Genomic DNA, 13,992 nt, shown 5'->3' with positions numbered 1-13,992 from the left:
CTACCCTTAAGCTGAAGGGGAGCCAGAGAGAGAAGGCTAGAAGGAAAAGATTGCCTGGTAGGTATGAATTGTCACAGCCATTGGTAGGGACACAGCCAACCCAAAATGATCTGGCAGGGAAGAAGCCAGGAAATAAGTACCCGGACCGCATGCTCTTCTCTCCTTCTGATCGCCTGCCTGTGTTCCTTCCCCACAGGTGTAACATAACTGGAAGCCAGAGGAAAAGGAGCCCATTGCATGAGCCCAAACCAGTCACCCTCCTAAGTCACAGAGCAGGACAGAGATGGTGCAGAAAAGATCCAGAGGAGTAGCTAAAGATGCGCAACCCAACTTCCATTTGGAACTCAAATAACAGTGGGAATCTGTGTCTCACACTGGAGCCCAAGACTTCATTCAGCCCAAATGGGGCAAGCGGGGCCTTCACATCCACTAAAGGTAGAATATGAAAAAATCAGCTTACACTGAGAGAGAAAGATGTTAATTCTCCTAAAATTGCTCTAGAGAATTAAAGTAATCCCCACCTTCCCCCAAAAAAACCCTAAGGGGTTTGTGTATGTGTATAGAAATTGGCAAGCTGATTCTGAAATTTATAATAGAAATAAAAAAAAAAGAATAGCAAGGACAGTTCTGAAGATCAAAGTTAGAGGATTGAATATCATCACTTTCTTACAAAGTAAAACTGATCAAATTGTCAGAAATGTTGGAATAAAAACAGAATAAATTGTCCAGAAACAGGCACTCAGATGACAGTCATCTGACTTATGACGAAAGTGTCCATAGAGAAGAGTGGAAAGGGCAGTCCTTTCAATACATGGCACTGAGGGGAAGTGGAACTTTATTCCTCAACCCCCAATACCATGTGAAAAATTCTGTTCCAGAGATCCCAGACATAAATGTGAAAAGTAAAACAATAAAGCTTCCACAGAAAATATAGGACAGTATCTTCAAGACCTTGGGGTAGGCAAAGTTTTTTTTTTTTTTGAGACAGAGTCTCACTCTGTTGCCCAGGCTGGAGTGCAGTGGCACAATCTCGGCTCACTGCAACCTCTGCCTCCCGGGTTCAAGCGATTCTCCTGCCTCAGCCTCCCGAGTAGCTGGGACTACAGGTGCCCGCCACCATGCCCAGCTAGTTTTTTTGTATTTTTAGTAGAGACAGGGTTTCATCATGTTGGCCAGGCTGGTCTCAAAATCCTGACCTCTGGTGATCCACCCACCTCAACCTCCCAAAGTGCTGGGATTGCAGGCATGAGCCACCGTGCCTGGCCAAAGATTTCTTAAATAGAACATAAAAGAAAAAATAAATTTGACTTCATTAAAATTAAAAACTTGTCTTCATTAGAAGCCACCATTAAGACAGTTCAAAGGCAAGTTACAAGGTGGGAGAAGATATATAAAATACATATACCTGACAAAGGACTTACCCAAAATAACTGCTTTAAATCAATAAGAAAAAACTGGGCAAAGACTTGGAACAGGCACTTTATAAAAGAAGTACCAATAAAACACCTCCTGAAAAGGTGTTTAACATTATTAGCCTTCAGGGAATGCAAATTAAAACTACAATGAGATACCTTCACACACCCAATAGAATGGCTAAAAAATTTAAAACTGATAATGCCAACTGTTGCTGAGAATGAGCAATGACTATAACAGTCAACTACTACTGGAGAGAGTGTGAATTATTACTGTCGTTTTGGAAAAATCTTTAGTAGTAAGTATCTACTAAAGTAGAATATTTCACACCTTATGACCTGCTCCCACCTAACAGAAATGAGGACATATATTCACCCAAAGGCATGATAACCAATGTCATAGTAACTTTATTTATAATCACCCCAACATGAAAATAATCCAAATATCCATCAACAATAGAATGGATACATATAAGCCATATTCATACAATAGAATACTATATAACTGTGAAAAATGAACTACTACTACACCTAACAATGTAGATGAAGTTCACAGATAAAACGCTGAATGAAAGAAGCCAGATACAAAACAGTACTGGGTGATTTCATTTTCAAATAGTTCAAAGACAGGCAATAACAATCTATGTTGATGGAAGTTAGGGTGACAATTACCCTTGAGAGTTCGGTGTTGACTGAGAGGGTCAAAGAGAGAGGCTTCCAAGATCCTGGGTGGTGGTCACATGTGTATATATATTTATTAAAAAAATTAGTTATGCACTTAAGTTTATGCATTTTACTATATTATATTCAATAAAAATTGAGTTAAGAAAAATAAACTGATGGAGAAAGAAATCAAGTCAGATACAATAATTTCCAGATGCAGAATAAACTAGGGTTACTAAGAGAGATACTGAATTTTTGTGCCCCGAGGTTTATTGTTTTTTTGTTTTTTTTTTTACTAGAACAAATATTCTCCTATCTAGGATGTTAAAAACAATCTTGCAAAGTGAAATAAAGAGGGTCTCAGTCCCTCATTCTCCCAAGAGACTAAGAGTAAAAGGATATAGAATATCTACAATTTCTTTTTCTTTTTACCATCAACTTTGGCAAATTTAGAGAATGAAGGAGTCTAATGATCACTAGCTTCTTTCTATTTGGACATTCAAAATTCACTTTCCCTTAATTAGCTTTAACTGATTTCAGAGGAAAAAAAGAAAAAAAAATCAGTTTCCTCCTTTGTTAATATTTAGCTAGTTGCCATCAATGCGGTTACACAGTGTTCTGCTGTCTTGTTGTGGTTTGGATCTAGGGCGTGAGGCTGCCAGTGAACATGATTCGGAACTTGGGCACAGGCCCACACGTGTGCATTTATTGTTCAGCCTTGCTTCCAAAAGAATTTCAGATAGCTTACAGGGAGACACAAAATCAAGAAGACAGCAGAAATTAAGAAGTGCTCTTAAGGCAGGTTTTGTGATTTTGTCTAGCAGAAGCTATATACAGCAATTGTGATACCAACCAGCCTTATAGTTCCGGGACATTATCTCTTTGATATAGAGAAACAAGTCAATGACCCATAGAAGCCTTATTCTAGCCACTTACTGACTGCTCACTCATCCTCTTTAAAGGTGAAACTGGCTGTGATACTGTTTGATTAATCCAAAGTGGCCTGATCATTCACAAAGAAATACAAAAGTGGGTTCTTCATTTCTAAAAACTCTCAGGGTTTTCAATCAGAGCCCTCAATGTGTATACAGATATCAATGTCTATTCCACAAGTTATAACCGCAGCAGGAACTGAGCAAAATCCTAACCAAAGGCTACTCTGGGAAAGAACTTTAATTCAGTCCTAAATTTATACCCTAACAGCAAGACCTGCTTTTAAAACTGAGTCAAATTGTGAGGATGCCATTATCAGGGTATCTGTTTTGCATCTTTTCCTTGTTTTGGCTTGCTTCAAGTCAAGCACTACTTTAATGATATATGATCTAGGCGTGCCCCAAGTATAAAATCTCTTCTCCCCACAGGGAGAGAACCAGGACCAAATTTTTTAAAGACCTCAAAGCTAATGAATGTTAACCACCCTTAGGAAAGGCAGACCAAGCCTAGTGGACAAAGATCAGAGGCCACAGTACATCTTCCATCTAGATACTGCTACAGAGACAGTTAAGTCAGAAAAGATTCTCTTAGATATGTTCTACTAAAGAATGGAAAGAGGAAACTACCTCCCCATTGTCAAGCATTCTGTTATTTTCTTCCCAGCACCACTCAATCCTTCCATCACTGAATTTGCAGTTTACATGTGCAGAAGCACATGGCCAGCTTCCAAGACTGCTGATGCTACCCATCTCCACCACCGAGGTTAAGCACCCATACGTGATGACACTGAAGGCACCCTCATAAGTTGGCACTTGAACGAAGCCCTCCTTGAATGGGGAGAAGACCTAGAACCACTGCATTCTGATGAGTCTCATCCCCACCTGCTTTCCCAGTGGTTTCCTATACTCATATTTCCTGGCCACAGTCAGTTCTAAATGACATGAGGAGTGCCTACCTTTGGCGTTTCTTCTATTTACTTTGGCTTCCCTGGAATAACCACAAAGATATTTGTTCTTGGTACCTTCATACCTTTTGTTTCAGCATCCTTCTTTTCTCACCAGGTGTTCAGGATAGTGCTGGCATTTGAATAAGGAGCTCTAGACAACCTCACACCTTCAGCACACAGAATAAATCTGTCATGTGTGATTCTGCACTGTGAATGGTGTGTGAGAGAGAGAAACGGAGATTCTCCCACTGTGGGAGCAGGAGAGGATAGAGAGCATAGCATTCTTCACTATCAGAGCTCTCCAGAGAAACAGAACCAATAGGAGAAAGATAAAGACAGATGATAGATAAATATAGATAATATATTATATATCCTATTGTATATATAAAATCCTACTATATATACATACATACATATATATGATATACCTCACTCTTTTATTTACTTAAGAAACTGACTCACATGACTATGGGGGCTGGCAAGTTTGAAAGCCATAAGGCAGGCTGACAGCTGCAAACTGAGGCTGGAGTTGATGTTACCATCCTGAAGCACAATTTTTGTCTTCTCCATGAAACCTCCATTTTAGCTCTTAAGGCCTTTAACTGAGTGGATGATGCTCGCCCTTATTATTGAGAGTAATCTGCCTTGCTTAAAGTCAGCTGATTGTAAGTGCTAAGCATATTCTACAAAGTACCTTCACAGCAACGCCTCGATTTGTATTTGATTAAGTAACTGGGCACTATGGCCTAGCCAAGATGACATATAAAACTAATCAGAAACTAACCTTCCAATCTGCTCTGAGACCTAGTTCCCATCTAAAACACCCAAACCTTCTTCTGAAAGGACCACTGCTCCAAAGCACCTTCCCAGCTTCTGGTGAGGCCATTTCCCCGCTTGTGAGGGAAGGAGGGAGGGCAGGAGGGAGAAATGAAAATTTTGTGTCTTTAAAAAGTTCTAGTCTCCTGAGAAACATTCAGAAATGACATGGATAAGGACTTGGCATCTAGTTAAATGTATGTCACCCACAGTATTTCTTCCCTCCAAGGGCAAAAATTAACCCTACTGGTGTTTCAGCAACAGGCCCCCCAACAGGAATGATTTAAGCCTTTTTTTCTTTCATGTCAAAGTGTAGCCAAGTGTCTGCCTTGGCCAAAATGCTCATTCTACTCTTGTAGGTAATGTGTTCTCATGTTCTGGTGACATAAATTTCATATGCACACTATTCAGGCTCTGCCTAATCTAGCTACCACTAAACTGGCAGATGACACAATTAAAATGATGACACGACTTTTTTAAGTGCACATCAGGAAAAGAAAAAAGATTATTACTTTCCCTAAGATATCAATTCTCCTTCCACATTCAACATACAAATAAAGCCTTCAAATTATTCATGCTGGATCAATCAAAACTCCCAGTGCCAAAGATGTGCTGATTCAGGTCTTCCTAACCACATTGGTCTGCCCCCTCAGAGGGTCTCTTTCCCTTTATTACCACCCCAGATCAAGGTACATTAAATAGGCTTCCAACACAATTGGGTGATTTGAGTTCACACTTCTAAAACATAAATATCTTTTTCAAATAGCACTGTAAAAGTAGTTGAGAAGAGTAATTAAAGACTACAAAATAGAATTCTGGAAGCCAGAAGAAAAAAATCAATAAAAGTGCTCTAATTTGAGTCTGGCTTTTTGACTTTCTACTGCCTCGTAATTCAAGTGCTGCCTCCTCAGCTAGATTAAAAGCTCTTTGAGAACACAGGAGACAGCACTTACTTCTTTAATGGCACGATGCTGGGCATTCAGGAAACTAAAGGAAACAACCCCGACTGAATGGAAGAACCAGAATGCTGGAAACCATCATTCTCAGTAAACTAACACAGGAACAGAAAACCAAACACCGCATGTTCTCACTCATAAGTGGGAGTTAAACAATGAGAACACATGGATGGATCACACACTGGGGCCTGTGGAGGGTGAGGGGCTAGGGGAGGGATAGCATTAGGAGAAATACCTAATGTAGGTGATGGTTGATGGGTGCAGCAAACCACCATGGCACATATATACCTATGTAACAAACCTGCATGTTCTGCCCATGTATCCCAGAACTTAAAAGTATAATTTAAAAAACAAAAATAGAAATAGACATGGTAAATTTTTCCCTTTAAATTCCAGTATCTAACCTATAATCCTGAAGAATGCTAACAGGACTGTTGGTAGAGTGCCTTCAAGGATCTGCAGATTGAACTGCTTCGAAACACATACTACATTGTGTTATTCAGAATATCAGTACAGTCAGGCAGAACAACAAACATGTACTCTCTTCACGTCCTTGAAAGAACCACAAAGGAATAACGGAGGAACCTCATGCTGCCCTAAGGTTTGGCCACCTCTGCAGTAAGAATATAATGAACACTCATTACAATGAATTTGGGATGTGCCCGGCAGTCTTTTCTGAGTTCAAAGTGCTTAATCTCATTAGCTATCACATACCATGTCTAATCCGATGTTCAGTCTTGTGTCTGCTGTATAATTGGGTACAATGAGTATATTTAACAATACAGCAGGTATTGGCCCCATAGAATAGCTCAGCATCCTTAAATAATCCATTAACTAACTTGGGGATAAAGGGAAAGGAACGAAACCTCACACGTTTCCAATAATAGTTTGGAAAGCAACCAGATCCAAACCCAACCAAACTTCTGGACGTAATGGCATCAATGTTCAGCAACTGCCCTAACTTTCCAAGTAACCTTACACAATAAGCTTTAGATTCATCTGTTCATTCATTTGATAAGCATTTATTTATTGACCACCTACTGTGAACTAGTTGTGCAGAGTGGTTGATGAGAAACTAATGTCTGTGACAAACTCAGTCCCTGCTGTCACAGAGAGCAGAATCTAGATGACTCTGATAAAAGAATGTAGACCGACCTATTTCATTTGAAAACATAATTTACATTACTTTTTATTTCCTGGAAGCCCAAATTACCTGCAGCATTTTTTATTTGTTCATTCCCAAAATGTAATTCTAATTCTACTTTATTTAATCCTCTCCCTTATATGACAGTGCTGTCCCTTACAGCGCATTATATTCAGTCTAGTCCCATCTACTACTATGACCTTTTCAAGCCGCAATACTGTGAGATTATTTAAGACGAAGGAAAAGCAGAGCTTGCAATCACCGATAGCCTGCCATCGGTCACAGACTTTTTTACCTGGACTCATGCCAGCCCTTGTGCTAGGTAAAAACTGAAGCAACTCATATAATCCTCCCAATATTCTTGAAAGTAGGCATTATTATATCTCTCTCTGTGGGAGAGAAGACTGGGGCTCAGAGGGGAGAGGTAAACAAGAAAATGGGTCAATAGCAGAATTAGCTTCAACACTGGGCTTACTGACCCAAAGGGCTGTGCTCAGACACTGCATCCTAGGACATCCTACATGTTTAGTCACTTACTGGCTGTGTGGTCTCAGGTATGGTATCCAATGGCTTTGCACCTAAGCCTTGATTTCATACCCTGTACAAAGGTGAGATAATTGCTGTCAGAAGTGCTATAATTTTGACACACCTGACATATATTAGACACTAACTGATATTCAAAATACTTCCTGTAGACAGCTGCAAATACCTCCTGATAACAGCAATGCCCCAAGGTGACTGGGCCTTGCAAAGATAGCCAATGCCCCACGGTGACTCTGGCTTGAGAAGAGCCAGAATATTTTTGCTTTGCTGGTAAGGATTTTTTTTGAAGAGATGTTTCCTTTATAAATGCACTTAGAGCTGGTTTGCTCAAACATGTCTTCAGAGGAAATTGTTAAAGCTCAAGTTTAAGACACTGGGCAGGATGCGATCTTGTTTTCCATAAGCAGATGCTGGTTTGTGGGTTTCTGAGACCCTTGAGGAAAGTAGGTGTTATCCTACTGCAACCCCCTTGGCCTAAGCATTTAACTAATCAAGGAAGCGATTTGGGAGGAAGTAAAGGATCCAAATCCAGTTTAAAAGATATATTAGGTCTACAACATTTCAATATAATTATTATTTATTTAGACATCCCACAGGTGCCACGGCTGTGTAATTCTATGTTCTGTTGAGGACTCAGGAAATGACTGGGGCTTAATGCAGTTTAAACAAGCCGTAACAATTTCCCAGACAGAATGCCCACCCCCATCTGTCCTTTCTCTCATCTTAAACTATTCCTTAGGCATAACCACGCAACACACACTCCCAGGGAGAAGGCAGGGAAGTGCTCTGTGCATCCATGTACAAATGAGCTAGTTAAAGCCCACAGAGCACTGGTGACTTGTCTAAAGATCACATGATTGTTCATAATTAAACAAACTGAAGGCAGCAGAATCCACATCCAACCTCAGCCCTCTGAGCCCTCATCCAACCTCAGAGCTCGCTGAGCACTGAAGATGTTCAGATCGCCCAATCCACAGAACCGCAAGCACTCTGGGAATGAACACTGAGGCACGAGGGCTGAAGGATAGAACCTAAACACTGGAACTGAGGAAACATGCCTGAAGGAGGTCAGGCCTTGGACAGTGGGAGGGGGTAGGTAAAAAAGAAAGTGACAAGAAAAAAAGATATGAACCAAACCACACACGTAACTCTTGTTTTACGATTATGGAGTCGTACCTGCTGCCCCCCTATGGACACCTCCCAGGGATCTAGGAAGTCTCATGTGGGAATTTTTAAAAGTAGGAAGCTGTCATCTGCGTCTCTTCTCAGCATACAGTCCAGACCTCCTACCTCCAGTGCTGGTAAAGATTCCTTCCCCTTCTTTTCTTTTTATACCTCTCTTCTGCATTCACCTAATTTTCTGGGTGTTTTATCAGCAACTGTGCAATGGATCGCAAATACCGGAGCTAAAGGCAGTTATCAATCTTCAGATTTACACACTTGAAATAATATGAACCTAAAAGGTAGACTCCAGTGCCATGAAGAACAAAAGTAACACCCCAATGCATTTCCAATTCACATCTGAAATGAGTTTGGTTGTTTCGTTTTGTTTTAAACACCATACATTTGAATGGCATGTTCTTGCCCATTATTTTAAAATATAATTATTGCTTTGGCTTCAATAAGTGATGCCTCAAGTTTACATATCACCTGCTAGATGTAATTTAGTAAAAGGCTGTTTGTCCCTTACTTTGTGATTCTCTGACAATAGCCCCTTGCCACTCACTATTCCTTTTTTTTTGGAGACAGTCTCGCTCTGTCGCCCAGGCTGGAGTGCAGTGGTATGATCTTGGCTCACTGCAACCTCCACCTCCTGAGTTCAAGCAATTCTCCTGACTCAGCCTCCCAAGTAGCTGGGACCACAGGCGCATGCCACCACGGCCAGCTAATTTTTGTATTTTTAGTAGAGACAGGGTTTCACCATGTGGGCCAGGCTGGTCTCAAACTCCTGACCTCAGGCAATCCACCCGTCTTGGCCTCCCAAAGTGCTGGGATTACAGGTGTGAGCCATTGCACCCAGCCTTGCCATTCACTCTTAAGACCCAAGACCTAGCACAGAGGATGGGTCCTGAGAGACCACACGTACCTCTGTCCGAACATCAGTGTGGACTTGGTCTCAGCCTCATTGAAGACAGAAGGAGAACAGCAAATGACAATGGTGGTTCTGCAGTTCCCACCCAAAGAGTCCTGAAGAATCCGAGTCATCTTGCTGTCCCGGTATGGCACATGTGTTTTCTATTTAGGAAAAGAAAAAGTATTGGTTTTGACAGCCCATTCTGAGAAAAACACAGAGGCAAGCAAGTCGGGGATGAAGACACTGAGCTTAGAAACCGAGTAAAACAAGAACTTGTGGCTGGGTCTTTGGATCTTGCCAAAGTTTAGAATGCCCATTCTTTGACCTATGTCATAGGAAATTAGCATCACCATTCATACTTTTTAGTAGATGGGAACTCCCAGCAAGCAGGCATCCCCAGCCAGGATTCCCTCTGTCCTCTTCCAAACAGAAAAACAAACCAGCCTTTGGGGTGTGTGGCAAAGGGACTATGAGGCCCCAAAAGGTGGTTTCTCATAATATTACTTAATAGATGGGGGCAGGATCACTTACTGTCCCTTCTGCCAAAGCAGAGATCACATTTCCAAGAGCAGACAAAGACTTATTGATATTTTTAGCTTCGTCAAGAACAGCTCCCTCGGCACCAGTTTTGCTGACCTACCAGAGAGAAAAGAAAGCAGTGAGCAGCACAGGACAGCAGAAGCACAAAGTAGAAATTTCAAATTCACACGAGGGCAAAGGGGGACAGCCTCCTGGAAAGCAAGGAAAAATAAAAGTAGAGAAGACCCACAGTGATAAAAACCATCCTTTGTGTATGAGGCTGGGGATTTGGTCTCTCCTGCCATCATTTTCCTCTCAATTGGGTTTTAGTGGAATAGCTGAAATACCTCAAATGGTGGAGCTGCAGATGCTTCCCCAGGGGCCATCCATCCAGGGAAACCAGGCTCCAGAAGTGCTGTCACCATGGGTAGCTCGGGCCCTGGGAGACTGAGCCGCAGTCCCCATGCCGAAGGGAGCCCAGAGGGAAGCATGAAGAGAAAATATTGTCCTGAGCCACAATGAGTGGGCATATTGGAAAAATGTAAGTTACGAGCTCCAAGTTCAGGCAGATGACTAGAGGCAGTAGGGTTGGTTATCCAGAGTCCGTTCCTTCCCTACTTATTCCCATAGCAAGGAAAAAATGAAAAATATCCAAAAAGCAAAAAACTTGGGAGAGAAATGAAAAGTCAAATGTATACTGCATCGTAAATTTGTCTTTTTTCCTCTGCAGCCAGAGGGACCATGCATAGTTTCTCCTTTGCTGTGTTATTGCTGGTAATTTCATCTTGACAGCATTTGTTCTAGGTAGAGGGCAGTTTACAGATGCTAGAAAAAAGGGAACTCAACATGATTCATGTCTCCGCTGACTGGACAAACGATGCAGGGGGAGCAGCTGCTCTCTCAAGAAAGGAAGTGGGGAAGCAATGTTCAACTACGCAAATTCGAATCACATATAAAGGAGAAACTCCTGATGACAGAAATGAATTCATGTCCAGGGGGAGGTTTCTTTCCAAATAGAATAGATTCTCAACTCCCTTGGAATTGTTTGTGTGGTACCCCTGCTTACACATAGAGAAATCATGTAGCTGATGGGTCACAAATAGTAGCAGTCTATGTTATTTTAAGCACTGTTATTTTAAGATGCTTTCTTATTTGAGCATCTTAACTCCATGAAATATACAAGGCAGGTACCATCTATCACCCTCCTTCGACGGACAGGAAACTGAGCCCCAGAAATGTCAAACTGCCAGCCTAAGGGAAGAACACCATTCAGGGGAGACGGGAACTAAAGCCCAGAGTTCTTTTCTACAAGATCACACTGACACAGTCACATGGACACATCTAGGGCAAAGGAAAACAGGTGTGTGTGAGCAAAAGAAACTACGTGAAGGACATGATTTCAAACACCTCATAAATATCATTAGCAATAACCACTGACACTGTGCAGAGGCAGGCCTCCACTCCAGTCTGTCAGTATTAAGCAGTTTTCAGGTGTATTTAGGCTCTAAATAACAACAATCCTCCATTATTTCCATCTGTTGTGCGTCTGTTTAACTAAAGTTACAAGCCCGTACTAGTAAATTTTTTTTTTTTTTTTTTTTTGAGACAGAGTCTCCCTCTGTCACCCAGGCTGGAGTGCAGTGGCACGATCTCGGCTCACTGCAAGCTCCGCCTCCTGGGTTCACACCATTCTCCTGCCTCAGCCTCCCAAGTAGCTGGGACTACAGGTGCCCACCACCATGCCTGGCTAATTTTTTTTTTTTTTTTTAATTTTTAGTTGAGACACGGTTTCACCATGTTAGCCAGGATGGTCTCGATCTCCTGACCTCATGATCCGCCCACCTCGGCCTCCCAAAGTGCTGGGATAACAGGCGTGAGCCACCGCACCCCGCCCCATACTAGTAAAATTTTAGATTCCCAACTAGAAATACCCGGATGACTTTCTGCTCACGGTTTTACAAATGCATACTAGAGGACAATCCAAGTAACCATTACTTACGTGGATGTAAGTGGCCATAACTTGGCATACGGGAACTCAGTGATGTAGTGCAATAAGTGGGGATCAATCATACAGTTAGGGAGACTGACCAAGCTTCAAGGCTGGCCTTCGTGGGGACAATCAGCCTGATGTCAGTGATGATGGAGGCCAGAGGGCATTGTGCACATGGCCTTGCTCTATGATGTTGCTCGAGGGAGGTCAGTGCCTCCAGACAGGGTGTGGCAGCAGAAGCCTCCACTGGTGCTATGGAAGTGAGACTGGAGATTCTGGGAAGCCTATTGCTCTGGAGTACAGCCCCAGCCAGGGCCTGGGAGGGCATGGGTCAGGGTGTAGACGACAAAAGAGAATCCGGACAAAACCAGAGAACAGTAAAGGCTTGCCACTGAGGCTGATTACAGACCACACTTCATGAGAGAGCCAAGGCCTCCCACATGGGACACCGTCAGCCCATGCCTACTGCTGGGAGAACCAGGGAATGCAGGGAGCGCCCCAGGTTCCAGACCTTCTATCAGCAAAACAAACCTGCAGAGGCAGGACTGCCACATTCCAATGGCAAAGCTCGTTCCTGGCCTATTAGAGTCGGGTACAACATGGGATTTTCTCTTTTCTCAGAAGTTCATATCCCTCCCACATGTGTGCAGCTGCCTCTGCCACAGGCTAAGTCAAACCAACTGTTGCCTCATATCATCATAAGGGCCCATCAGGGATAAATCAGAGTTGGCATGCAAAGCACCTGCCTGTGACACCAATAGGAGACCTCAGGACCAGAAAAGAAAGCGGGGACAAAGGGTTAAATGTAATAACACCTTGGCAGAGCCTCAGAAACTTTAAAAGCTCTTTAAAGCAGGAAAATAGAAAAGCATAAAAATTATACCATTGCACAATGAAGCAAATAAAAGGGGAAAATTATAGATAATACAAATAAAGAACAAATTACCTTTTCGCTCCCAGCCAAATCAACCAAATAAAGTTTCCCACTGAGTTTTTTTTCAGTCTCTACATTCTCTTGTTTAATATTTATCAGGAAGATACTGTGACTTCTAGAGCTGTGTTCATTCATGTCTGAAAAGGAAAATAGTTTACTGCTCTACAAAGAACATGTAGGTTTAGGTAGCAAACCTCTCATTTAAAAAGCATAACAAGTCATGCCTAATAGCTCCATTTCATTGAAGTAAGTCCAGCCAATTCTAAAAATTATCTGAGACCCCTGTTTCTTCTGAAAAACAATGCTCATTCTAGAAATACAAGATTTTAAATGTCTTCAAGGAGCAAAGAAATTAATCTAAAAATCTTAGTCAACAGTTTAAGATATCAGATTTTCTAGCTCTACCTGAAGCCCCATCCTCTAAATTCCTACTCCAGCATGACTTTCCCCTTGAAGAATTCACCACCTCCTCCCCTGCCTCACTTTAAATTCCTCAGACTTCATCATGATTAATACATGATGTATTCTATCTTAGTCATGTGCATAAGCCTTGCCTTATCAGTAATATCATAAGCTTTCTTAAGCAAGGATTAAGACTTTCCTAAGGAAGGATTAAGACATACACTTCTACAACCTATGCTAACAGCAAAGAAGGTTTCAAAAATTAAATATGCTTCATTAAGATGGGGTACTGGAAATAAAAATCCTTGCAAATCCTCGTCTTTGTCTGCCAAGCAGACAGAGACCCCAGCAACCATCCCATTCAGCCTTCACCAGCAATCATTTCTCAAAACCATCTTACCAGATTTATGTAAAAAGCCCTAAAGATTCATTTTTAAAAAGCTGTTAGAACTAATAATTAATTCAGCAAAGTTGTAGGACACAAAATCAACATGTAAAAAATCAGTTGCATTTCTATATACTAACAATGAACAACCCAAAAAATTAAGAAAAAACCTTATTTATAATAGCAAAAAAAGAATAAACTACTTAGGAATAAACTTAACCAAAGAAGAGAAAGACTTGTACACTGGAAACTACAAAACATGACTGAAAGATATG

The 13,992-nt window shown here is 41.6% G+C and overlaps 1 protein-coding gene across 1 annotated transcript in view; it reads right to left on the bottom strand.

Moving 5' to 3' along the window:
• The window catches only part of KIF5C (kinesin family member 5C), a 151,415-nt gene that overhangs the window by 66,831 nt on the left and 70,592 nt on the right, over positions 1-13,992 (bottom strand). Inside the window, exons 8-10 of the mRNA XM_031008573.2 lie at positions 12,943-13,067; positions 10,019-10,123; positions 9,500-9,648 (exon numbers count right to left, since the gene is read on the bottom strand). Coding sequence (XP_030864433.1) covers positions 9,500-9,648; positions 10,019-10,123; positions 12,943-13,067 — 379 coding nt within the window. The remainder of the gene's footprint in view (positions 1-9,499; positions 9,649-10,018; positions 10,124-12,942; positions 13,068-13,992) is intronic.

Source organism: Gorilla gorilla, chromosome 11 (assembly GCF_029281585.2).
Source record: "Gorilla gorilla gorilla isolate KB3781 chromosome 11, NHGRI_mGorGor1-v2.1_pri, whole genome shotgun sequence".
Taxonomy (NCBI): domain Eukaryota; kingdom Metazoa; phylum Chordata; class Mammalia; order Primates; family Hominidae; genus Gorilla; species Gorilla gorilla.
This window is presented reverse-complemented; position numbering and strand designations above follow the sequence as displayed.